Genomic DNA, 26,931 nt, shown 5'->3' on the forward strand with positions numbered 1-26,931 from the left:
TGTTTTTGTTTGTGTTTTGAATTTTTTGTTTTTCTGTTTTGTATTGCTTCTATTATATGTTTGGAAAATGAATAAAAATTATTTTAAAAAAAAATAAATAAACTCTCCGCTATGACCTGTCCATCTTTGGTGGCCCTGCATGGCATAGCTCATAGCGTCTTGGAGTTATTCAAGCCCCTTCACCACAACAAGGATCCATGAAGGGGCATACAGTGGTACAGTTGCTTAATTGTCTCATTTGCCCTCACTGAGGTTTATTTTGGCTATTTGCTTTCAGGCCCAAGTCAGACTGCTCATTTTGAACCAAGGCCTCGGGCAGTTATCATTCTCTACTCAGCCACTGGGAGATGAGATTGAACTGAGCCCCAACAGCAGAAGTCAGAATAGTTCCCACCGCCACAGTTGTCAGATGGCCTCTTGAGGGAGGTCTGCCCATCTCTGCCACTGTTGGCTTTCCATCATGTATCAAAAGCAGTGCAGTGTTGACTCTCGAACAGATTGGCTCCCGAACGCCGCAAACCCAGAAGTGAGTGTTCTGGTTTGGGAACATTTTTCAGAAGCCGAACATCTAATGTGGCTTCCGATTAAGTGCCAACCGGCAGCTGCGTCTCGGTTTTCGAACTGTTTCGGGAGTCGAACGGACTCCCGGAATGGATTAAATTCAAGAACCAAGGTATCAATGTATTGAGGAAGCATATTCAGCTCTCACATTTCCCAGATTGGCAGCCAGTAGGGCCTTGGGCTGTAAAAAGCTCCAGTCTCATTGGCAGAGCAACTTTAAAGCCCCATGTTCAACACCCAACATCACTAGTTAGAGTTTCAGGTGGGAGGGCTGGGAGAAAGACCTCCAACAGCTGCTGCCATCCCAACTGTGCTGGGGTAGATGGAACTGAAAGTCTCCCAGCAATAAGGTGGCCATTTTTTAAAAGGGTATTTGTATTATTATTTTTTAAAATAATATTTATTAAGAATTCAATAAGAAAAAAGATACAGAAATAATAAAAACAAAAAACAAAAAATACAGATTACAAAAAGAATAAAGTTAAAAATAAGTCCCTCTTTCTATATCTTACAATTCATTTACTTATTTTCATGACTTCCTCACACCTCCCTTTTTTGTATTCCAGTTCAAATAGTTATTTCAGCAAATCCTTACCCTCTTTGTTTTATCTTAGTTCTTTATCTTCACATATTGTAACTTTATACTTTTCATCTAATATCAATCCATTTTTACGTATTCCTATTAAAAGGGTATTTGTAACAGTGATACGTATGTAGGGCACGAAACCTAGCAAGCTGCCTCAGGCAGAATCAGATCTGTGGTCCAGTACTGTCCACACTGACTGGCAAAAGTTCTCCAGGATTTCAGACAGGGATCTTTCCAGGAGGTGCCAGGGACTTTTGCCATTCACAGGACTACTCTTCATGCTCACCTCTGCGTAACTGGGACATTCCAGATGGAGAAGTAGCTTGGAAATTTGGCACAAGGCATTGGTCCTCCCCACAGAGTCTTCAAGTGCCTCGGAGAGAGCTGTGATGAGGAAATAACTCTCTATGGCCTGTAATGGCTGCATAATAAAAAAGGAAATAAATCTATTTAAATATGTGCAGGGTGGTGGGGACCCAATCCAGTACAGTCGAGGATGGTCAGTTTTGCTATTCAAGGGAACTCTGTGCTCCCGAGAACCCGAGCTCTGTAATAAAAGTTGCCATGACCTAACAGGAAAGCCTTCCTGGGTGCAGAGGAGATCTGCTCAGATGGCATTCAGATACAAAATCTGATTCTAATCAACCCACTCTTCCTTTCCGGTCAAGAGCAAAGTAGCATTGCTCCATGACTTTTTCCAGAATGTGGAAAGCAGTCAAGTTCATAGAATAACACATCTGGAGACTTGTTACAACTACTTTCCTTTAGTTAGAAAATGAAATTGAGCAAAAGGCCACACCTTTAACACTTTCATCAAATGTTTATAGGTCCATATACAGCCAGACATTGCTGCCAGCTCTGGTCCACTCACCATGGCAGAACTGGCCATTTGGGTGGAACCGCCCTTTTCAGTTCGAGGGAAATATTATTATTTTATTCCTTGCATTTATATACAGTGGTACCTCGGGTTACAAATGCTTCAGGCTACAGACGCTTCAGACTACAGACCCTGCTAACCCAGAAATAGTACCTCGGGTTAAGAACTTTCCTTCAGGATGAGAACAGAAATCGTGCTCCGGTGGCAAGGCGGCAGCAGGAAGCCCCATTAGCTAAAGTGGTACCTCAGGTTAAGAACAGTTTCAGGTTAAGACCTCCGGAACAAATTAAGTTCTTAACCCGAGGTACAACTGTACACCACTCTTTTCCTCCTAGGAGCTCAAGGTGACATACATGGCTCTCCCCTCCCAATTTTATCCTTATAGCATCCCTGTGAGGTAGGTTAGGCTGAGAGATGGCGACTGGCCCATGGTCACCCGCTGAGCTTCATGACCGAGTGAGGATTTGAACATTTGTCTCCCAGGTCCTTCTCTGACTCTCTACCCCCACTGGCTCCCACATTCCCTCACAGGCAACCTTCCAGTGGTCACTTCCCACAAGCATCTTGATCAGCCTCTGTGAGGACTAGACGGGCCACTGGTGTGATCCAGCAGGACTCTTCTTAGGTTCACCAAGGAGCACTAAATATTGCAAGCGCGTCATAAGAGCTTGTGAGCCACTCTTAGTTTCTCGTGCTGTCTCTGCTCCCAGTTCTCGAATCAGAAAGCAAGGCACCTCAGACTGGCAGGGGCAGGGAGGGAGGAGGAGCATAATGGGACTCCTACAGGGGGTGGGAGGTGCTGTTCTCAGGTGCAGCCATCATGCTGCTGCCCCAAGGCTTTTCACAATCAGCCTAAAAGAGCAACAATACAGCGCTTGCATGAGAGCAGTGAAGTGGGGGGGGGGGAGAGGGAGAGGGTCTTTCAGGAAGCTTAAAGAGAACAAAACCCCAGTTATATACAGTAGACTTCTTGCCCAAGCAAAGCGCTTGGGCTCATTACCTTTCCCATCATTCTGTACAAAGCTGCCATGATGTGTAAGGATGCTGCTGTCTGCTCAACGTTACGTACAGCTGGGACCTTGCCCTTGCAGGAGAGGAGCTGCTTCCACAAGGCAAGGGCATCGTCCAAACACTTTGATTGCACTGAAAAAGAGAGTTTGTGTGTTGGGTGGGGTTAAGAGACTGCAGAGCCAATCACCACCTCATGGGGAGAGTCAAAACACAGTTCTTTGTGCAGTAACTAGAAACTCAAGCAAATCTCAAATCAAGGCATCTCCTCTGCCCACCTAGAGCTGCTACACCGCTGGGGTTAATAAGCAAGGGTCACATTTCACATGTCCCTTTCTGAGCAATGAAAATTTAAGGTTGCTTTTTGATGGGTCAGAAATATCTATGGTACCTTTTATAATCCAGTTGGAAATCAACAAACTAGCAAGGCAAGCTTGGTTAAAGAACACCCACAATCTTATTTTCTCCATTTTCTACCTGATTATCAGCTGATAAATTCACTAGCATGATCAGGCAATACCGCTTACAGAATTGCACCCACCTGTCAATCACATCACATGGCAGCACTTAAGTTCACAGATCTTCGCACCTAATGCTTGTATCAGATCTTCGCACCCAACATCATATGACATCAGGTGACTGGCAGGTGGGCATGGTTTGCCCAAAATGGCGTTGTGGGCCAAATTTAGCAGCCCGGCAGGATGAAAGTTCCCTATACCTGCTTCAAATGTACGTGTGTCTCGCCCCACCCCTCCCTGCCCAACCAAGTTCCTTACCAGAATCCACAGACAGGTTAAATGCAATGCCAAGATACAGGAACTTGTCATCCTGCGATTTGTTCTCATAGTTAAGATCATTGGTCTCAAAGCCTTCAAGATCTTGTATGCCTTTCTGGCCCCTGGCATGGGCACTTCTGGTCCTCTGCTCTTGCCTGATGCTCTGCATTTGAAAAAGCAACATGGATAAAGCTTGGTATGGAAGTGAGAGGACATACTGTCTGTCCCCAGCGGCATAAAATCTTCATCCCTTGTGGAGCAGCTCAGGGCATAACAATGCCACTACAGTGGTTTCACTGAGCCCAAACCTCACGATGCATCACAATAATTGACACATCACACGATGCATCACAATTCTTCACAAAAGGTTACTTCAGTTTAAAACCACCTCCATGCCACTGTAAAAGTCCTATCCTACTATACATTACAATTGCAATGCACGATACCCTGGAGATGCTGAAAAGCTTACAGCAAAAAAGGCAGGGAGTTCCTAAGCCGAAATATGTTCAATTCCCAACATCTCCACTTAAGCATTGGTGCATTATGGATGTTTTGCTTGCTACACAGTCAAATACACTTTAACTAGGATTGTATGCAGCAACACGACAGCAGAAAGAATGCAAAATCAAATACAATTTTGTTTTCCTTGCGCCTCATCTGAGATTTTAAGAAGATGGGGGAGGTGTCTAGACATTTTGATTAAATAAAGTAAACAATGGGGAAATGCCTGATGAGATCTAAGAAGCGAGAGGGGTGGGCTTTTTAAGGTTTCTAGTTGTCAGAGATGAGGTTTCAGTGCTTGGAAATAAGGTAAACAGCATATATACTTCTGCAGCAAGGTTAGTAGAAATAATCTGCATGATTTTATACAGACTGTAGCATTTAACTTCTAAAACACGAAATATAAGCAGCTCTGAATTTAGTCGGAAGAGCTCTGTGCTGCTTTGCTTACTGCCACATACCTCGTGCATTTTGTCCTCAATTGTGCAGATGTAAAGCCAGAGTAAGGCTTGGGCCTTATCGTCCTGGAGCTGCTCCTCATTCTGGGGAGTCTTTGGCACAGAATCCAACAGCCACAGGGCTTCATGAACAGAGTCCAGGGCAGAGCTACAGAGGAGGAGACGACAGAGTTTAGCCAATGGTGTCTCCCAATCATCAACCATGGAGGCTCTTCTGGACAAATTCTGGGGCATCTTAGCACACAAATTATTAAATTTACATCCCACTCTTCCTCCCAAAGGGGCCTGGGGCAGCAAGCTACAAGGGCTAAACTTTCTTAAAAACAATTTCAGTACATGTGCAGACTGGGAAAGAATTCAACTTAAAAGGCTTGCTGAAGGAAGAAGGGCTTCAGAGTGCGCTAAAAAAACATCAGAGATGGTGCCTGTCTGATATTCAAGGGAAAGGAATTCCAAAGGGCAGGTGCCACAACACTAAAGTTCTGATTTCCACAGTGTATGGAATGGGCCTCATAATAAGTTGGTACCTGCCGGAGGCCCTCACCTGCAAAGAGCAGCGATCAATTGGGTATATAAGGGGTGAGACAATATTTCTGGTATTTTGGTTCCAAGCTGTAGAAGGTTTCATACAAAAGAAACAGCTCCTTGAACTTAACCTGGTGTCTAATTGACACCCAGTAGGGTGGAGGAACCTGTGGCTTCCAGATACTGTTAGACTCCAATTCCCATCAGCCCCAGCCAGCCTGGACAATAGTTGGGGCTGATGGGGGCTGAAGTCGAGTAATGTTGTGGGGAGGGGAATCACAGGTTTCCCCATCCCTGCTCAGACCCATGAGAGTGGTGAGGTGTGCGTGTTGAATTGTAGCTATGGGATCAGAGGGCAGAGAACTGCTGCTGAGAAAGGAAATTGAGAAGCAGGGGGTTGGACTCTGCATCATTTGTTATGTGACATGCTTGTATTTATGACTTGTGAACAGTAGAATGAAGAACATGGAGAATTATAAACACAAGGTCTCCTAGGTTGGGCACATTCATGAGAAGCTACTCTTTTCCCTTTGCAAAACAAAAGCAAAAACAAGTCAGCAATATTAAAAGGATGGAGGGAAGCCTTAGCAAAGGCCAGAGCAGAATGCCCTGATACTGTGCTGCAAAAAAGTAAATTATATCCTTAGAACATAGATGCCTCTCTGGCATAAGGTTTCTTAATTTGCACATCTTGACTTCAAAGTTCTTTCTTCGAGTTGTGGTGGAACTCTAGCACTTTTCAGCAAAGGGTGGGGATGGAGGATTAGAGATTAGCTGCTCCTTAGAGGAAGGATGAGAAATTGGACAGAGAAAAGGAAAATAAGAGTTTATAGGAAGCAGGTGGCAGGGCCCGGGCAGCACCAATAGCCACAATACAAGGAACAAGCTCCTCCTTCCATTTCTAAGGTCGAATTTGCCACGCAGAAGAATCTTATCCATCGCCACTTTCTTCTCCAAGGGGCACACACCTCAGCTAGGACCCCGATCACCGATCACAATAGAAGCTCCAGAGAATACTGGCCACTCACCATTCTGTCTGTTCACTGTAGTCATGGTAACACAGAACCTGTGCCAGTTCCACCAGAATCACAGCCCGCTCGTGAACCCAGCCGCTGCCTTCTGAACATATGTCCAGCAAATCGCAGATCACGTTGAAGCGCTCCTGGCCAGTGTCTACCCGCACAGTCTTGTAAGCCTTCAGTTCCTCCAACAATACTTTCATGAGGACCTCCGTATCCAAGCTGTACCCCTCCAGGCCCTCCTTTAGAGTCCTGTGATGAACATGTAGGCAAAACAAGAAGAAAAATTACAACAGACCCAAAGTAGGGCAACTCCAGATTACACGGTTACAATAACACAGGGTGCCTTTTATTCGCATCTTGCCAGACGTCTCCAGGGCCAGCTGCACCGTCAGGCAGAGTGATCTGGCTGCCTCAGGCAGCAGAAATGGTGCTGAGGTGTTTGTGCCCAGAGGTCTGCCCCACATTTCCTAAGCTAGCCTGTTGCCCTCAGGCTGCCCCATCACCAGTGGGTTCTCCCCATCACAGAAGTACATTAATTAATCTGTTTATTTCAGCATATTAGCATTAAGCATTTAGCAGTAAGCAACCAAACCACATAGAAAATGAATTTTATCCATCCTATGTAAATTGTGTGTTCTCCCTCTGCATTCGGCAGGTGTGGAGTTGCTAGAGCCAGTCTGTTGGCCACAGGTCCAAGGTCCCTTGGAGAGCAGCTCAAACGATGCTGCTGCAGTGGTATAGGCCCTATGTTGTCTGCCATTAAAACTTTTCAGAGTAGGTGTACTGCTGCCAGAATGAAGCTCTTTGTTATTTTAAAGAAACTTTAATTTTTAAAATAAAGACAAAATAAAACATTGAACATATTGATACAAAAGGGGGTGGGAAGAAAATTTAGAATCGTTAAGAGGGGCAGAAAAGGGAAAATAATAGCCTACATTAATTTGTGTGGTGCATCTTTTTTCATCACAATCCCCAAAGCATGGAGAAATCACTTTATCCTAATCTTCTAAAATATTTCACTCCTCAAACTTCCCTGGAACATTGAGAGTAAATGTTCTGTCTCTGTTGTATTGATGTACAGTGTATCAAAAGTTTAGAGCAAATAGTACAAAAATGAACCGATTTAGATTCCTCCCTAGTCACTTTTATTTGGTGTGTGGTAAACACCAGTGTTTATGCCTATTGCCATGACAGTCTGGCTCTGTGCATGGAATAGGGCGATACCACGTTGTCTTTCACACATCAAAATGTATTGGGTTGGCCCTGGACACAACTGGGATCTCACAAGCAGCAAAGAAACAGTATTGGGCATCCTGTTGTTTGTCCCAGCATCATCCAGCATCAGTCACTAATTGGGGACCTGTTCCCTATGAACTTACCCAATTGATTTTAGCTGGTGGCAAAGCTGTACATAAAAGACCAGCCTCAAGATGCTATCAAAGTTGGGAAGTTGGTTAACTTGTCTGTATTGAAATGAAAACCCTATTTACAAGCACCTCCAAATATGTGGTCTGCATGCAATATTAAGTGGGATTGTGACTACATCTGTCACACCACACATCATGATGCGCGAGAACCCAGTGTTGGGACCCCATATATGGGCCCAACATTTTGCACCAGTTTTGAGTGGCAATTACTGCACAGGTTAGGCCTATACATGTTGGATTCTGCTGCTGCCACCCACATGAAGTTTTGCGTGGAACTCTGCGGCAGTGACGTTCCTTCTGCTACCAACAGGAGTCCTTATGTTTGGAGGTTTCCATGAACAGCATGACAGGTTTGGTGGATTCTGTTAAATACCCTGTGGAACAATTTATGGAAACCCCACAAAGGTCAGAAAACAGCAGACTGAGCATTCCCACTTTATCTGATGTCAGTAACAAAGCATTCTTTTGTTTGTCCTACAGCAGAGATTATAGGAATTTCTATTATAGGAAATGATATATTTTAGAGAAATATGATATTCAAGGCAGTAGATAAAAGGATTTGAAACATCACAGAAGGAAGGATGGGAAGTCAAAATGCTACGGGAATACTGTAGGGAAGCTGAATTGAAATTTTAAAACTGTATAAAAATCAGTTAAAAATTATGACCTCCCCCCAAAAAAAGAAATTGCATGAGCCATTGTTTTTCTGGGTCTATTTTGGACTGCAATTGCCTTCAAGTACAGCCCTGTCATTTAGGGACGCAGGTGGCGCTGTGGGTTAAAGCCTCAGCGCCTAGGGCTTGCCGATCGAAAGGTCGGCGGTTCGAATCCCTGCGGCGGGGTGTGCTCCCGCTGCTCGGTCCCAGCGCCTGCCAACCTAGCAGTTCGAAAGCACCTCCGGGTGCAAGTAGATAAATAGGGACCGCTTACCAGCGGGAAGGTAAACGGCGTTTCCGTGTGCGGCTCTGGCTTGCCAGAGCAGCGATGTCACGCTGGCCACGTGACCCGGAAGTGTCTCCGGACAGCGCTGGCCCCTGGCCTCTTAAGTGAGATGGGCGCACAAACCCAGAGTCTGTCAAGACTGGCCCGTACGGGCAGGGGTACCTTTACCTTTACCTTACATCCCTGTCATAGCTGTTTTGGCAAGCACGATGTGCTTAGATGATTATATACATTTAATATACGCAGATTGTATTGCTTAATAGTCTTGACTGTTGCTTAAGGGAGGACCTAAGTGTCAAGGAGTATACCAGCCTCATTTCCTATGTTCTTTCTTTAGTGCTAGGATGTGACATGAGGTAAAATTCTCCAGTTCCTTCAGAACCAGCAGTGTCCCTTTTCCCGGCAAAGGAGATATAAGCTGGAACATCTTTATGCATGTGAGGGGTGGCGGGGAAGATCCATGCCACAAAGAGCAGGAATTGTATTCCTCTTTTAGTAGTTTTGTCTGCTGTGTTTATCTTCAGAAGCATGAATAAAACAGAAATCAGGTTTTAAACTGATGTATGTAAGTCAACGGACCGCGGGTGGCGCTGTGGATTAAACCATAGAGCCTATGCTGACCAGAAGGTCGGCGGTTCGAATCCCCGCGACGGGGTGAGCTCCCATTGCTCGGTCCCTGCTCCTGCCGACCTAGCAGTTCGAAAGCACGTCAAGTGCAAGTAGATAAATAGGTACCACTCTGGTGGGAAGGTAAACGGCGTTTCTGTGCGCTGCTCTGGTTCGCCAGAAGCGGCTTAGTCATGCTGGCCACATGACGGTATGCCGGATCCCTCAGCCAATAAAGCAAGATGAGCGCCGCAACCCCAGAGTTGGTCACGACTAGACCTAATGGTCAGGGGTCCCTTTACTTTTACCTATGTAAGTCAACTTGAGCACTGTTTCAACAGTGGAAGGACAGGATGCAAATTTCCTAAAAGCTACACATATGCAGCAAGACAAATACAAAAGTTTCCCCCCAAACTGCAAGTTTCAAGTTCTGACAGGGCAAACCTCAATCCCCCATTTTAAGAGTAATACCCAATCTCTCGGTTCCATTCTTACTTCAGTCTCAGGTCATCAGATTTGCTGGCATCAATTTTGACTTTGACCCAGGCGGAGATTGGCTCTGCCATCTGTTCTGTTATCCTGCTGCCCTGAACAGCCAGCCAGAGTACCACAGCCTGGAGAGCCTCCTCTAACAAGCCCAGTTTCCTGTAATTCTCCACTTGAAGCTTAAAGCAATTGTGTAGCTGTGAAGAGAAAGAAAAGCATTCAAGTGGCATGCAGTGGAGACTCGTCTTCCTTCCTGAAGAGAAAGAAGTAAAGCCTTTCTAGTTCAGGTTCTCAATAGCTGGAGCAGTGTTTCCCAAACTTGGGTCTCCAGCTGTTTTCGGACTACAATTCCTATCACCCCTGACCACTGGTCTTGCTAGGGATGATGGGAGTTGTAGTCCAAAAACAGCTGGATACCCAAGTTTGGGAAACACTAAGCTACAGCAAGAACTGCTCAACTACAGCCTATGCCTTAAAACTGTCCAACTATGCCAACTAGCTTGATAATGTCTTCTAACTGACCAACTCCCCAGGTGTCATGCCTTTTTCCGCCCATCCAGTTGCCAAAAAATCCTGGTAACTCATTAAAGGTTACTGCACTTCTATTTGGCTCTTCTGTCAAAAGCTCCTGGCTTTATTCATGGGTTATACGTGGTGATGAAGTCTCCTGCAGTGATTGCTTGAACTGCCCTGATGTCACAGATTGTCTGCTCTCAAACCTCTGGATGCCGTTGCTATAAAATCCAAGATGTGACTTGGGAGGGTGGGGGAGAGACAGGGAGGAGCAAAAGCCTACAGAAGGTGCAGGCAGAGGTGTAAGACAACAGTAGGCCCAAGACAGAAGGGTTGGAACATCACACGGCCCACAGAAAAGAGCTGAAAAACAGAGGAGGCAAGTAGGAGGGCTGCAATGAAACATACTGGTTTTGAGTCAGCCAGCCAAATCATTAGTTGCAGGCCTCTGAGTACCATTTTAATCCTAGCACCTATGAACAGGTTGGAGAATATGATGCCCTCCATATACCATTGGACTCCAACTCCCATCAGCCCCAGCGAGCACAGCCTGGAATGATGGGAATTGCACTACACAAAGTTTGGAGGATGCCATCATGTTGGCTACCCCTGAGTTAAGTCAAAGCAACAATCCTACACATTATATAAGTAAGCTCCTTTGAGCTCAGATGACCTAGCTTTTCAAAGTAATTAAACACAGAGTTAAACTTTAAGAGTGATTTGTCCGAGAACCTCCATCCCTCAATCCTGGGGATGTGAACCCAGGGCCAAGTTCATTATTATTCCCATCACACTATGCTAAATTGAACTCAGTACTTCTTCAAACAAAATGAGTCTATCCAGAGCTTAGGGAAAACAGCAACCTGCAGATGCATGTAGTTCACGGAATTTCGCCCGTGTGCCTCCTCCATGCCAGCTTAGCGCACTACAAGCAACACTTTTCGTTACCTTTTCTGTAGGCAAATCTGAACAACTGACAATCTCCTCCTTCGCCAACCGTCTGCAGAAAAGCTCCACGAAAGAGTTAGACTCCGCATACATCTTATGACAGTAGAAGTTATATGCCAGCCGCGATATACAGTATGCTGTTAGAAGAAGAAAACCGATCTTAAAAGCCACCTTCAATGGGTATTAAAGCCTACTTGTGCCAGAAAACTACAAAACTGATTACTGGTTCATCTCCCGAAGGAGAAATCCAATTGACCCAACTGATCCTGTAAGGCCCAGGATACTTCCACTAGGAAGCTCCTTATAACATCTAGCTCAGTATTGTTTACACTGACTGGCAACAGCTCTCTAGGATTTTCAGATTAGAGTCTCTCCCAGCCCTACCTAGAGATGCCAGGGATGGAGACTGGAATGCTTTACCCTTGAGCTACAGCTCTTCCCCTTAGTCCAAAACCTGCCCATTCAAACTTTGTTCTGAAAAGGTAATGAGCTTAAAGAAGCCATAGTTGTTTACCATCATGATTTCGGGTTGCTGATCAAATTTTAACTAGCACAATATTTTCAATTAAGCCAAAGGCAGAAGGACCAATATAGACAAAACTCTGCACAAAATCAAGACGCAGGTGAAGGTCTCTTCTTAAACAAGCTCTTTCTCAGAGTCAATAGCAACAGCGATTTGGACTGGTTTTTCCCCTTACACACCTTCAGCAGCTCATTAACCTTCTACCTGTTAATCAGGATTGCGCACAACTCAGGTGCTGAGATAATTATAGCAGAACCTCTCTTACTGCTCACACCTCTGGCGAGGGTTGAGGAGCCCCTTGTTTGTGCCTCAGGAGACAGAACCAAGAAAAAGGACCCTTGGGATACATGAGGCCCTCAGTTTTGTTGTTGTTTAGTCGTTTAGTTGTGTCCCACTCTTCGTGACCCCATGGACCAGAGCATGCCAGGCACTCCTGTCTTCCACTGCCTTCCGCAGTTTGGTCAAACTCATGCTGGTAGCTTCGAGAACACTATCCAACCATCTCATCCTCTGTCGTCCCCTTCTCCTTGTGCCCTCCATCTTTCCCAACATCAGGGTCTTTTCCAGGGAGTCTTCTCTTCTCATGTGGTGGCCAAAGTATTGGAGCCTCAGCTTCACAATCTGTCCTTCCAGTGAGCACTCAGGAGCCCTCAGTTACCAATCCCTAATCCCATCTAGTTATCTCCCGCTTGGACTACTGCAATGCGCTCTACATGGGGCTACCTTTGAAGGTGACCAGGAAACTGCAATTAATCCAGAATGCGGCAGCTAGACTGGTGACTGGGACTGGCCGCCGGGACCACATAACACCGGTCCTGAGAGATCTGCATTGGCTCCCAGTATGTTTCCGAGCACAATTCAAAGCCCTAAACGGCCTCAGTCCTGTATACCTGAAGGAGCCTCTCCACCCCCATCGTTCAGCCTGGACACTGAGATCCAGCGCCGAGGGCCTTCTGGCAGTTCCCTCATTGCGAGAAGTGAGGTTACAGGGAACCAGGCAGAGGGCCTTCTCGGTAGTGGCGCCTACCCTGTGGAACGCCCTCCCTTCAGATGTGAAGGAAATACGCAGCTATCCTATCTTTAAAAGACATCTGAAGGCAGCCCTGTTCAGGGAAGTTTTTAATATTTAATGCACTGTTTTTAACATTTGATTGGGAGCCACCCAGAGTGGCTGGGGAAACTCAGCCAGATGGGCGGGGTATAAATATATTATTATTATTAAGGCAATCTACCCACCCACACACCTATTGAAGAGAGAAAGGTGGACACCTCAGAGACTGAGATGCCAAAAATGAAGAGTGCATTCTTCCTTCTTATGGCCCCCAACTGAGCTGTACACAGCTGCAGCTGCCCCACCTTCAGACTCAGACAGCTGGGGAAAGACAGCTGTTCGTCTTGGAAACCAACCTGAGAAATCCAGGTACTCAGCCTGTTCTTTCTTAGGAAGTCCTACTAGCATATCCAACATCCAGGTGACAACCTTCTGAAGATACACCAGTAACTCGGGCAGTGCTGCAGATTCCGGCCCCTGTGTGGAAATCCAAAATTTTTAGGAATTAAAACAGGAGGGGGAACTTCAAGACTCAAAACAGTTCACCACAGGGCATCTGCAACAGATAGTAGATCATCACCTCGATCAAGTTCAGTGGTCAAAGTACCTAGGGTCAGTTAGGAAAAATATGTTGCACCTGATATGGTATGATTGAGGAATTGTGGGTGTGCTGCAGTCTCCTTCCCCCTTTATCCTTTTTTTAAATAAAGTATTATTAATAGAAATATAATGATACAAGAATAGAAAAGAGCATAGAAAAGCATAAAAGGTTAAGAGAGTATGAAAGTGAAGAAAAGACTGCAAGAAAACACAGTTAAAAGATTTACATTACAAAATAATTATCTTCACTATTTATTCAAATACTTAATATATGCTTAATAAATTTATTGCTTCTCTGAACACTTTATGGACACTGCCTGCTTCATCGTCTTGATACGGTATGACATTCTCAGAGAAGCATGAATTCGGTCTCTGTCCCCAAAATTCCTTATTTTCATTTAATATAACACACTAACCAATGCTTTTTTAAACTCCTCCTGCATTTTCATCACTGTTAATTGTATTAATCCAAACTGCTAATCAATTCAGTTTCAATATATTATCTTTCCAGTACCTAGCATGCAATATTCTTTTTAAGTACAGGGTGATTCTATAGTTACCTGCAGCCATTGACACACCACAGTATTTTGCATATAAATTAATCTTAATTACTTTGTGGCCCAAGACCTCAGCCTTCATTTTGCATGTCTCCCAACCACAAGTACTTGTGTCTACTTTATTCTTCCTGTGCATCAACCCATTATCTAAGCAATTTGGAACTTACTGTACACATATTTGTTTGCATGATTATGATAAGCTAGCAATTTCCAATCATCTTTCAATGTGCCTGTCAATTATATTTTGATTTGCAGATCTTTACAGAATCAAAAGTTCCTCATTCAAGGCATAACATAGCCATCACATCCTTTTGCTTTTTTAGCAAGATATGCTCACTTTGATGTATGCATTCTTGGTAGAAGAATGTTTCTGCCCTTCAGAGGTCAGCTTCCACGTTCACAGCTAAAAAGAAATCACACTTATCTCTTATTCATGAACCACAGGCATTCTGTTGATGTGAAAGGAACCATGTCAGTATCTTGGCTATACAGTCGTACCTCAGAAGTCGAACAGAATCCATTCCGGAAGTTCATTTGACTTCCAAAGCATGGCTTCTGATTGGCTGGTGGAAGCTCCTGCAGCCAATCGGAAACCGTGGAAGCCCTGTCGGATGTTTCGCTTCTAAAAGAACGTTCAAAAACCGGAACACTCACGTCTGGTTTTTGATCATTCGGGAGCTGGAACGTTTGGCTCCCAAGGTGTTCAGGAGCTGAGAGGTATGACTGTATAGGAATCGGGTAGGTGATAAAAACGAGCTTTTTCTTGTTTGATCAAAGCTCCATTTAGCCCAGAACGGTCTTCTTCAGAGATGGGGAATCTGTGGCTCTCCAGATGTTGTTGGACTACAACTCCCATCGACCTCAGCCAGCATGGTCAATGCTCAGGAATGATGGGCGTTCCAGTCTAGCAGTGTTTGGAAGATCACAGGTTCTTCATCCCTACTCTACTCTGACAGGGAGCAGCAATTCAACAAATCTCCAGGCAAATGTCTTTCACAGTCCTGCTACCAGACATTTGGACAGAAGACCAAAAGCTCCCCAACTGAGGCAGCAAACAACTTAAAGAGACTAAGACTTGTTTATCCTGCCCAAGGAAGACAACCTCAGTCTTACTTCCACAAACTGAATGTTTTTGTCCATTCAAGACAGACTTACCTGCAGAGTCTGTAGAGTATCCGATACCAAAGTTGTGTATATCTGGAAGTAGTGGTACAGTTGCTTCTTCAGAGTTTGCTGCTGTCTCGTGTTCTCCGGCAGAACCTTATAGAAGACAAAGACGACAGAAAGTATTTGGAACAATTCCAGGTCAAACCTGTATGAGATTACTCGCAAAACCTTTAATGTGTTGAAAGCCCTCCTAAAAATCCCATTAAAACAAAAACAGTAGCACTCTAGTGACAGCAGAGGAGCTGGCCTATTTTAATTTGAGACAGGAAAAATACAATTTATTAATCTACCTACCACCATTGAAAGAGTTTACAAAGTCTTTTCACACTTCAATGTAAAATGCAATAGATGAGAACTTGGAAAACATATTTCTGAGATGTAACGCTAACATTTGCATTCTAAAAATCTGATTGTGCCCCCTCTTCTCTCTCACACACACCAACTATATAAAAGGCTGTACTTTGAAAATCAACTTTCTAGATCTCACAATAGCAGAGCAAAGGTATTTATCCTACCTACCCCCTCCCACCTCATCTTGCCCACACAGGTTAAACCAGGGGTTGTCAACCTGGTCCCTACTAGTGGGGCGTTTCAAGATTCTAGGTGGGCGGTAGGGGGTTCTACGGCACAAGCTGAATCCTCCTTCCATCAAGCACTGGTGGGCGGTAAGGAAATTTTACCATCAAGAAAGATGCATTAGTGGGCGGTAGGTATAAAAAGGTTGACTACCCCTAGGCTAAACCAATGCAATAAAACATGTTTTGAAAGCCTTAAGTGTTTGTTGAACCACATTATCTGCATAGTCTGCACCTTCCCCTCCCCGAATCCAGGATAAAACCCTATTGTTTACATCTTAGCCATGCACTATTGCTCTCACAAAGACATCCAGGACTATATGAAAGTATAGGCAGGGAAAGCTTTACTCACTAAACTCATCAGCTTCTGGAGTAATGTGACGTAACTTTCCATGAAGGCAGAGATCCCCAGAATATCACGCAGGTTAAAGCGGCCCTGTTTGCTGTTCTTTGCAAGTCCAGAGAAAGGGGTTATGAGCAATTGGCAGCTTTCAGTCAGCACTCTAAGCAGGGATTCTTGAGCATCTGGTGAGGAGTTTAGAGCCTGAGTAGCTTGGATGAAGAAGGGCTCTACTGAACCCTCAGCCCGCACCAACACTTTGTTCAGCTCAACTCCAGCAGAGAGCACGTCTAAAGCCACACTAAAGAAACGGCCCTCCTTGCTGGACTTTCTCAAGTAGCCTCTGAATTGCCGGAGAACTTCATCGCTCTCTTTGAAGCAGCCACTTTTGCAGAGGTAACGGCACCTCACCACAGTGAGCTCCAAGATGCAGAGACAGTCCTGGAAAGTCAAATGCGCATCCACACCCCTCTTTTCCAGAAGGGCAGCAACCAACTGGTGGAAGAACTCTGCACTGAGAAAATGGGCCTCTTCCTTTCCCAGCGGACTCCGCTGGGCCTCAAATATCACAGCTGCAATGCAGGCATGCCGGGCCACGTTGGAGGTGAAGTACGGGGCGTCCTGGAGCGAGAGGTTGGCGGCATTGTTCTCCAGAAGCATCAAGAAGCGTACAGCTTGCAGATGGGCGGAGAGCATGGCCCTGAACTCTGCCGGAGTCTTGTCCAGTTTAGCCTTGCCGTCCGCATTCTTCCACAGCACGCCAAAGGTGCTTTTGGCAACAGCCGCATAGTCATCAGCAGGCACCTGGGGAGGCTGGTACTTCAAGAGTTCCTCATAGAGGAGATCAGCAAACCTTAGGGAAGAATCATAGGAGCCCTGAGCAGCCATACCCCTCAGCAAATGGAACAGCAACTTTTCCAAGTAGAGGGGAATATACTGGAGCCTTGCTGCAGTGTAGCCGCCATAGGCTGCCTCGGCTAGGGCCTGGAGACTTTCCAAGTGAGCAGGACAGTCCAAACCTTCACCAAGCCTGTGGATGCAAGCTCGTAGGATTCTATCACATGCTGTGACCTGTTTGGAGGCTTGGCATGGGCAGTCTGCAATTTTGGGTTCCCCCTCAAGGCATTCCTGAAATTGAGAGGAGACTTTTAATATCATGGTTAGAGCATCTCACCATTTTTTAAGGTTTACTAAGCCCCTACTGGAGGCAATGTAACTATGTGTACCAAGAATGGGGAACTCTATGGCCCCTCCAGATGTTTCTGAACTTCAACCACCATTAGTCCCAACCAGCATGGTCAGGGATGATGGGAGCTGGAGTCCCACAACAACATATGGATGGCCACAGATTCTCCATCACTGATTTATACAAACAGAAAAGCATGCATCCAGAGTCGTTTTGGGCATTGTGAGATTTGGCATTTCTTTTCCCAGCACAGCCCTACGTTCAACACAGGAAGGCTGTTAGACCACCAGGAACCATATCAGCTAAAAAACTGCCGGGTCAACTTAAGTAATGGTCAGTTAAAGGTTTCCAAAAAACTCACAAGCTATTTATCCCCCAATAACTGGTATTCATATTCAGATATACTGTGTCTAATTCTCGGGATTCCATTTACCCACCATGGCGAATAATAGCCATATAACCCTCTTTCAAAAGCCATTCCTTATCAACACATCTAGCAGCATTACCTTCAACTCAGACAACAAAGTCAGTGTTTCTTGGGAAGTGCTGGTCCGTGCCACAAAATCCACGTCTTTGAGGAACTTCATCTCGCATCCTGCAGAAAGTAAGAATACAAATAAAATTACCAGCCCATACGCAGAGCTGAGCCAGGTCTCTCTCTCGTTTAGTCTGTTCCTATATCCCTCATCCCTACCTTGTTACAGCACAAAATCGTTACAGTGTCACAGAATTGGAAGGGACCCTGAGGCTCATCTAGTCCAACCCCCCTGCAATGCAAGAATCTTTGAGTCACATCTCCTATCTTGGTGCTTAAACGGCAATAATTTACACCAGAAAAAATGGGCTGCTACTGGGGGCAACGATGCAGTTGGCGTTGTGGGGACGCAGGTGGCGCTGTGGGTTAAAGCCTCAGCGCCTAGGACTTGCCGATCAAAAGGTCGGCGGTTCGAATCCCTGCGGCGGGGTGCGCTCCCGCTGCTCGGTCCCAGCGCCTGCCAACTTAGCAGTTCGAAAGCACCTCCGGGTGCAAGTAGATAAATAGGGACCGCTTACCAGCGGGAAGGTAAACGGCGTTTCCGTGTGCGGCTCTGGCTTGCCAGAGCAGCGATGTCACGCTGGCCACGTGACCCGGAAGTGTCTCCGGACAGCACTGGCCCCTGGCCTCTTAAGTGAGATGGGCGCACAACCCCAGAGTCTGTCAAGACTGGCCCGTATGGGCAGGGGTATCTTTACCTTTTTTACTGGGGGCAACAGTGTGTTGGCATAGAAAACCATAAAATAGGAAGTCCCAACTAGACCAGAGCTTACTGAGCTCAAGAAAGACTTCTATATCTGGACTGCTACTCAGACAAACACCCCTTGCTTGCATGCCAATTCCTCTCGCTACATATGGAGCATAAGAAGAGTCTGGCCGCTCGGTCATTTAAAAGAGGTAATTGATTGGGTTGCTAAGCCACTTTTCATTCAAATGAACCTCCAAGCAGTTTACGAACAATAAACAAGAACAAATAGCAATAAATTAATAAATGACAACATCATAGCAGAACATAATAGAACATCACAAACAACGAACTGTAGAAAGCACTGGCGGTTTTTGGATTAACACTTACAGAGAAAAACTAATATTTAAGATTAAAAAGAAAATACGTGACCGTGGAATTTATTTGATACTTACCAAAAGGGTGGAAGGGAGTCCAGGGCTCTTAAATAGAGCCCAAATATAGAGAAATCTATGTTGGTGTTTTTGTTTGTGTTTTTGTATAAACGGGGAAAGAATATAATGTATTATGTAAATTATTTAGAATTAATATGTTTATTAATAAGTGTATTTTGTTTTTGTCTCGATGTGTGTAATTGTATATCTTGAAAATGTATTAAAAAAAAAAAGAACATCACAAACACACACAACTCATATAAAGCAACTGACAACCAATTAAACAATCTACAAAACACCATTAAGGAAGCAGCAATAAAGAAAACAGGCTAAACCTCACAATTACATTGGAAGCCGTGTTATATGCTTAAGGAATCAAAACGGCATTTATAGTCTATTCGGGGCAGGGAAGGACGCCTTGAAGGGCACCTTTTCAACCCCTGCGCTCCAAGCCACCAAACTCCTCCCAAGCCCGCCAGTACAGTACCTAAACCAGTGTTCCCCAACCTTGGGCCTCCAGCTGTTTTTGAACTACAACTCCCATCATCCCTGACTAGCAAGACCAGTGACAAGGGATGATGGGAATTGTAGTCCAAAAACAGCTGGAGGCCCAAGGTTGGGAAACACTGACCTAAACCGAATTCCGCCCTGAGGGGCGTTCACACTGGCTCCCAAAAAAACACCCCACAACCCTCGTCCCAGGCTGGGCTCGGACTCCGCCACCTTTCGGGACAGAAAACCGGTTCGGTTTTTATATATATTCTATATATTCTATATATTCTCTGCCATTCTAGAAAGGACTCGGCTCGGATTCGGATTGCGCCGTGTAGACGCGCACCCCCCCCGCCCCACACACACACTCCCAGTATCTTACTCCCAGTCTCCCCTCGAAGTCGGCGCGGCCGCTTCCCTCACCGGCAGCCGCGCGAGGCAAACAAGCGAGGAAGCGCGCAAGCGGAACCGCGCCCCGCGCGCTCCCCGTTCAAATCGGCGCCCGCAGCCAATCAACGTCGCCGCCTTGCAAGCCCCGCCTTTCCCGGGCGCCGCGCTTCCCCGCTGCGGAAACAGCGTAGCGCCTCGTGGGATATTTGCTGCAAGCGAGCCCTGCCCCCGAAATCCATTGCCGCTCTGCATAGGATCGCGTGTGTTCTTGCTGCGGCCAATGATGGGCTACGGCGAAGTCCCGTTGCCCATGGATTTGAACTTACGAGAGGAGATTCCGACTAAACTTTCTTACAGGAAGAGTGGAGGTTTTAAAGCAGGGGTTGGATGGGTGGCCATCGTGTCACGGCTGCTTTAATTGAGATTTATGCATCTCAGGGGGTTGGACTCGATGACTCTTGGGGTCCCTTCCAACACTTCAGTTCTCTGATTTCCTTCCGCACGTGAAAGGGATCGGATCCTCGGCTCACCGTTCTTGCAGAAAGCTGGCGAAGTGGGTCTTGGTTGGTTTTAGATGTATTTTTAATCCTTGTTGGAAGCCGCCCAGTGTGGCTGGGGAAACCCAGCCAGATGGGCGGGGTACAAATAATAAATTATTATTATTATTTTGCTCGGTGTTGCAGGTTTTTGTTACTTTCGCGTGCATTTATTGGGAGGGGAGGACATGGGCGTAGCCAGGATTTTTGTTAGGGAGGGCAGGCTTTTGTTTTGGGGGGGCAAAACCTCAGATTTGTATTGATTTTGATAGATTGGGGGGCAGCTGCCAACCTGCCCCCCGGCTACGCCCATTGGGGAGGAGACTTTTTTTTTTTTTTACAGGGGAAAAAGGACTGGACGTGCTCTTCTGGTGAACCGGCCACCTCTCGCTTATGCATCCTGAGCATTTGCCATTATTTACGCAGGAGTAAGCCGCGCTGATTTCAAGGCGCCTTACTCCCAAGCAAGTGTCGCAGTAAAGGGGGAAGACCAAAGTCAATCGGCAGTGCAGGAACAAATCACCCCCAATGTTGCCCTGCGCAGAATGAACGGAATGAAGTCCGTGGGGTTGGGCTTGGAGAACCTCTCGCCTTCTGGACAATGTTGGACTACCAATTCCCATCAGCCCCAGTTTGCATAGCAGTTGGGAGTCCAGTAGCCTGGATGCCCATAGGCTCTCCAGCCCCTGCAGGGAGACCTGCACGCACAGGGTCGCGGTGATCAAGAGATCGAGAGCCGTCGCTCTTTTGCACCGCGGGCTCCCTTTCTATTGTGCCACCGCCAGTTTCTTTGGCCGCGATTGCTGCAAGCAGCCCACGGGTGGACGCCGTCGGTTCCCTAAGTGGGGAATCAGCTTTCAGATGGGAAGTTGCGACAGTCAGAGCCAAAGGTGCTGTTGCTGTTGTTGTTGCACGACATAGAATTGTGGGTGCAGTTTGCAGAGCGAGGGTGAAATCATAGAAGCTGTCGGGGCAACGGCAGCGCGCGCGCGCCCCCGGCTTACCTACCCAGCGGTTTTGCTCGACGGTTGTTGAGCTGCAACTGGTCGGAGGTCGACCTGATGGCCACCAGCTCCAAACCTCTCCAGCCCGTCACTCACGTCATTTTCGACTTGGACGGCACCCTTCTGAATACCGAAACCCTTTACACCGAAGTGATGAATGATGTCTGCGGACGCTACGGGAAACAGTTCACTTGGGAGGTGAAATCTTCCATCATGGGCAGAAGGGAAGCGGAAGCGGTGGTGATGATTCAAAAAGCCCTGGACCTCCCCATAAGCCCAGACCAAATCCTGGAAGAAAGTAAGAAGAAGAAGAAAGAATTGTTCCCCAAATCTGTGTTTTTGCCAGGCACAGAAAAACTCATCCGCCATTTGCATCAGCACAAGGTACCCATGGCTGTGGCCAGTAGCTCCATTAAAGAGTCATTTGACATGAAAACAGTCCACCACCAGGCCATATTTCAATTATTTCACCATATTGTCCTGGGAGATCACCCGGAAGTGAAGGCTGGCAAGCCAGCGCCTGATATTTTTCTGGTCTGCGCAAAGAAATTTGACCCTCCGGCCCCTCCAGAAAAGTGCCTCGTGTTTGAAGATGCGCCCAATGGGGTCAAGTCAGGTGTAAGTGCCGGCATGCAAGTGGTCATGGTTCCAGATGAAAACCTGGCAAAAGAGTTAACCAAGGAAGCAACCCTGGTCCTTCCCTCCATGAGTGACTTCAAGCCAGAAATGTTCGGCTTGCCAAAATTTCAATGAGGGATACAGTTTCATGTTGACTGTGTTAATCTTGCCATATTGGAGAAAATAGCAAACTCCTTATTTTTTATTATTAAAAGGCTCATCAGCCCTATTATAAGTTATATTCTCCATTTCTGCCAGCTCATTTATTGAAATCCGTGAATGCTAGAGAGAAAAAATGGGCCGTGCATGCTATGCCCCTCTTAGCAGTTTGACTTCTGAAAGTCCCATTTTTGGCAGTAGCCCCCGCCCTCCAAAGAGATTTTTTTAAAAAATAATAATACATTTTTATTAGTTTTAACATATAAATTATAAAACATACCACACAATTTATAACAAATACAATCTTATTGGACTTCCATCAGCACCTCTGATGATCTTCCGTTTTAACCACTTCTTATGCATTTCTTAACTTTATATTGTCTTTACATCTCTTAACATACCATCACCCCTTTTCCATTTTTACAATACTTCCAATAATACTCCTCACAGAACTTCTTGCAAACCTACAAACGTCGTCTGGTCATCACAAATACTTTTCAAATAGCTCGTAAATTTACTCCAGTCATCGGTAAATTTCTGGTCTCGCTGGTTTCGGATCCTTCCTGTTAATTTGTCTAATTCTGCATAGTCCATTAACTTCATCCTCCATACTTCAGTCATCGGAAATTCTTCTTGTTTCCATTTTTGGACCAATGGTATTCTAGCTGCTGTTACTGCATATAGAAAAAGCTTACAATCCTTTCTATTTATATCACTTCCAACAATGCCCAATAGAAATGCTTCTGGTTTCTTAATAAATGTATATTTCAACATTTTTTTCAACTCATTATATATCCTCTCCCAGAAGTATTTCACCTTTTTACAATCCCACCACATATGATAAAATGTTCCCTCTTTTTCTTTACATTTCCAACATTTGTTACTAGTTTTATACATTTTTGCTAATTTAACAGGGGTAATATACCATCTGTACATCATTTTCATCACATTTTCTTTTAATGCATTACATGCAGTAAACTTTAAGCCCCTCCAAAGAGATTTGACCCTGAATTGTAGAGCCACTTGGGGAATACCAGACAGGGGTGGAAATGGGGCAGGGGAATCCTTGGGTGTGAATGCAAACATTTTTCAAAGCTCGCCCACCGTGTTGCCTTGTTTATCTTTCCACATTTTGCAATGATCTGCCTTCTGGTTTTATTTACTCATTTTCTTATTGCATTTGTCTCACACCTTTGTTAGCTCAAGTGAGCATATGTGATTCTCCCATTCTCTAGAGATAGGTTAGGCTGAGATGGTGGACTGGGCCACAGTCAGCTAGCTCTTTGCATGAATTGGGGATTTGAACTTGGGTCACCCAGTGCTCTAGTCTCAACTCCCAGCCGCTCCAAACATATAAAACTCTGCCTTCTGGATTGAAAGGGAGATGGCACAAAGTAGAAAACGTTATTCTGCCACAAAAGTCTCATTTGTCTCAAGGATTGTTGCCCAACTAACTCTATACGTTATAAACCTGAAGACTTGGCCTTGTTTGTGTTTACAGAAGCACAGGTTTTTCAAAGTAATTTATAAGCAGTACGCTGTTTAGACATCTCCGCCTCCAGTTTACATCTTTATGTTTATGAAGGACTACTCGGAATGTAACTAGAAATTTATAAATTTAAACTGAACCCTTCCTCCTGCAGCATGATCTTAATCTAATAATAATAATTTTATTATTTATACCCCACCCATCTAGCTGGGTTTCCCCAGCCACTCAGGGCAGCTTCCAGCACACATAAAAACATAATAAAACATCAAACACTAAAACCTTCCCGATACAGAGCTGCCTTCTGATGTCTTCTAAAAGTTGTGTCGTTCTTTATCTCCTTAACATCTGATGGGAGGGTGTTCCACAGGGCGGGTGCCACTACCGAGAAGGCCCTCTGCCTGGTTCCCTTTAACTTCTCTTCTCACAGCGAGGGAACTGCCAGAAAGCACTCAGAGCTGGATTTCAGGGTCCGGGCTAAATTATGGGGGTAGATTAGATGGCCCTTTTTGTTAGAAAAGTAAAAAATACTGCACCAGGACATGGCGGTAGCTACTGGGTGGTTCGATATTACAGGGATTCTGCAGCGAGATAAAACAGCTCATTGGATGAAGAACAGGTCCCACAGAAAACCCTTTCTCTATCCACAAACTTGTCCCTACTCATCCTTTTACCTGGTATATAACATCTCTGCCAATAACCATTATTTTTGGCATTTCTCCCACCAGTGCCAAAAAAGGCAACTCGCAGAAGTACTGCAAACTTACCTTTAGATACACCTTTTACAGCACACACTTTGCAGGCTAGAAGTAGAATTACCACGTGCCTGTAATTCTTTCACAGGAATGGTGGCATTTACGAGTGTTGTTTTTTTTATTATTACATAGAGACTTCTATACCTTATGTGGAAAGACGACCAGCCCTATTAGGCAGATTGAGACAGCTGCCACAGGCCACACTGACTTGGGGTGGTACAAAAGGACAGGAAATGATTATTTTTACTCCCAGGAAGAGAGGGGGAGGCACTTGTGGGGCATTCTGTCTCAAGTGTTAAAGTCATGAGGTTGTCCTTGGGTACTGTGAACACAATACCCAGTTTCGATTCCCAGCATCTCTAGGTAAAGGTAAAGGTAAAGGGACCCCTGACCATTAGGTCCAGTCGTGACCAACTCTGGGGTTGTGGCATTCATCTTGCTTTATGAGGGAGCCGGCGTTTGTCTGCAGACAGCTTCCGGGTCATGTGGCAGCAGGACTAAGCCGCTTCTGGCGAACCAGAGCAGCACACAGAAACGCTGTTTACCTTCCCGCCGGAGCGGTACCTATTTATCTACTTGCACTGTGACATGCTTTCAAACTGCTAGGTTGGCAGGAGCTGGGACCGAGCAACGGGAGCTCACCCCGTCGCAGGGATTCAATCCGCTGACCTTCTGACTGGCAAGTCCTAGGCTCTGTGGTTTAACCCACAGCGCCACCCGCATCCTGCACATCTCTAGGTAGGGCTGGGGAAAGACCCCTTGTCTGAAGTGCCACCATCAGTCATTGTGGACAATACTGAGCTAAATGAATCAGTCATCTAAGTAATAAGGCACTTTTCTGTGTTGGAATATCTACAAGGGAAGATTGACACCATACATCTAAAACACACTCAGCGCACAAGACCTACCCCATGGGAATTCTTGCAACTGTAGTTTCCCCCCACAGAAGTGCAACTTCCAGTGCCCCCAAACTACAATTCCCAGGATTCTTTGTGGAGAGGTCATGAGATTTGAATGTGTTGAATGTCCTTCAAATTACAGTGGTACCTCGGGTTAAGTACTTACTGTAATTTGTTCCAGAGGTCTGTTCTGAACCTGAAACTGTTCTTAACCTGAAGCACCACTTTAGCTAATGGGGCCTCCTGCTGCCGCCGGAGCACGATTTCTGTTCTCATCCTGAAGCAAAGTTCTTAAACCGAGGTAATATTTCTGTCCGCAGAGGTTGCTGAACAGCTTGGTGGGTTTCTGGATGAAACATTGGCTCTGGATCCATTCCAGTCCGGCTTCCCCACTGGTCATGGGACCGAGACGGCTCTGGTTGCCCTAACAGATGATCTTCGTAGACAGCTGGATTGAGGCGGGTCGGGGCTGCTGATTCTTCTAGATCTGTCAGCAGCTTTCGACATGGTCGATCACGAACTTCTGGACCACCGCTTGCCGACGTGGGGATCCAGGGCACAGTCCTTCAATGGCTGCGCTTGTTTCTCTCTGGTCGGGGACAGAGGGTGGCGCTTGGGGGGGGATTGTCATCGCGCCACTCCTTGGTGTGTGGAGTGCCCCAGGGTGCGATACTCTCCCCGATGCTTTTCAACATCTTTATGCGCCCCCTCGCCCAGCTTGTCCGGAGTTTTGGGCTGGGTTGCCATCAGTATGCTGATGACACCCAACTCTATCTGTTGATGGATGGCCATCCTGACTCGGCCCCAGACACACTGACCAGATGTTTGGAAGCTGTGGCTGGATGGTTACGTGGGAGCCAGTTGAAGCTAAATCCTTCAAAGACAGAGGTCCTGTGGCTGGGACGGGACGATATGGGATTGAGGGGGCAACTCCCATCTCTTGCGGGGGCGCAATTAGTGCCAGCACCGTCCGTTAAGAGGTTTGGGTGTAATCTTCGACACCTCCCTTTCCATGGAGGCGCAGATTGCAGCTATAACAAAGGCGGCATTTTTCCATCTCCGCCAAGCTAAGCAGTTGGCTCCTTACCTCTCTCGCCCTGACCTAGCCACTGTGATCCACGTGACGGTCACCTCCAGACTGGATTATTGTAACTCACTCTACGTGGGGCTGCCCTTGAGACTGACCCAGAAACTCCAGCGGGTGCAGAATGCTGCAGCGAGACTCCTTACAGGGTCTTCGCTGCGAGATCACATTCACCCGGTGCTATACCAGCTGCACTGGCTCCCGGTGGAGTACAGGATCAGGTTTAAGGTGCTGGTTTTAACCTTTAGAGCCCTATACGGCCTAGGACCCTCGTACCTATGGGACCGCCTCTCCTGGTATGCCCCACAGAGAAACTTACGGTCTTCAAATAAAAACATCTTGAAGGTCCCAGGCCACAGAGAAGTTAGGCTGGCCTCAACTAGAGCCAGGGCTTTTTCGGCTGTGGCTCCGACCTGGTGGAACACTCTGTCACAAGAGACTAGGGCCCTGCGGGGCTTGACATCTTTCTGCAGGGCCTGCAAGACAGAGCTGTTCCGCCAGGCCTTTGGCCAGGACACAGCCTGACTCCCTCCCTCGGCAATCTTCGCGGAGTTCTGGCCCAATGGTGGCCAGTGGCTTGAATTTAATTAATTTTATAATGAATGATTTTAGAGTGTTG

General features: G+C 46.1%; 1 protein-coding gene, 1 long non-coding RNA gene and 1 pseudogene across 4 annotated transcripts in view; 2 read left to right on the plus strand and 1 right to left on the minus strand.

The window, feature by feature from the left end:
- ESPL1 (extra spindle pole bodies like 1, separase) overlaps positions 1 to 19,769 on the minus strand; it is a 42,759-nt gene extending 22,990 nt beyond the window's left edge. The window contains exons 1-12 of one of the 2 annotated variants that reach the window (XM_079966620.1): positions 19,764 to 19,769; positions 17,742 to 17,830; positions 16,062 to 17,177; positions 15,123 to 15,227; positions 13,167 to 13,287; positions 11,237 to 11,373; positions 9,785 to 9,972; positions 6,321 to 6,563; positions 4,771 to 4,915; positions 3,809 to 3,971; positions 3,025 to 3,167; positions 1,434 to 1,568 (exon numbers count right to left, since the gene is read on the minus strand). In XM_079966620.1, the coding sequence (XP_079822746.1) occupies positions 1,434 to 1,568; positions 3,025 to 3,167; positions 3,809 to 3,971; positions 4,771 to 4,915; positions 6,321 to 6,563; positions 9,785 to 9,972; positions 11,237 to 11,373; positions 13,167 to 13,287; positions 15,123 to 15,227; positions 16,062 to 17,177; positions 17,742 to 17,822 (2,577 nt within the window). In that variant the 5' untranslated portion in view covers positions 17,823 to 17,830; positions 19,764 to 19,769. Of the gene's footprint in view, positions 1 to 1,433; positions 1,569 to 3,024; positions 3,168 to 3,808; positions 3,972 to 4,770; positions 4,916 to 6,320; positions 6,564 to 9,784; positions 9,973 to 11,236; positions 11,374 to 13,166; positions 13,288 to 15,122; positions 15,228 to 16,061; positions 17,178 to 17,741; positions 17,831 to 19,747 lie in introns of both variants that reach the window. The other variant, XM_079966621.1, reaches the window with a different exon arrangement.
- On the plus strand, positions 6,392 to 9,239 carry LOC307210786. The gene is made up of 2 exons (XR_013836110.1): positions 6,392 to 6,481; positions 9,021 to 9,239. It is a non-coding gene; the product is annotated as an uncharacterized lncRNA (long non-coding RNA).
- Positions 19,770 to 21,264: 1,495 nt separating the features above from the next.
- On the plus strand, positions 21,265 to 22,168 carry LOC307210747 (pseudouridine-5'-phosphatase pseudogene; annotated as a pseudogene). Its single transcript has one exon. The product of its transcript is annotated as a pseudouridine-5'-phosphatase pseudogene (transcript).
- Positions 22,169 to 26,931: the final 4,763 nt, after the last annotated feature.

This window comes from Podarcis cretensis, assembly GCF_951804945.1.
Source record: "Podarcis cretensis genome assembly, chromosome: 2".
Classification (NCBI taxonomy): Eukaryota; Metazoa; Chordata; class Lepidosauria; order Squamata; family Lacertidae; genus Podarcis; species Podarcis cretensis.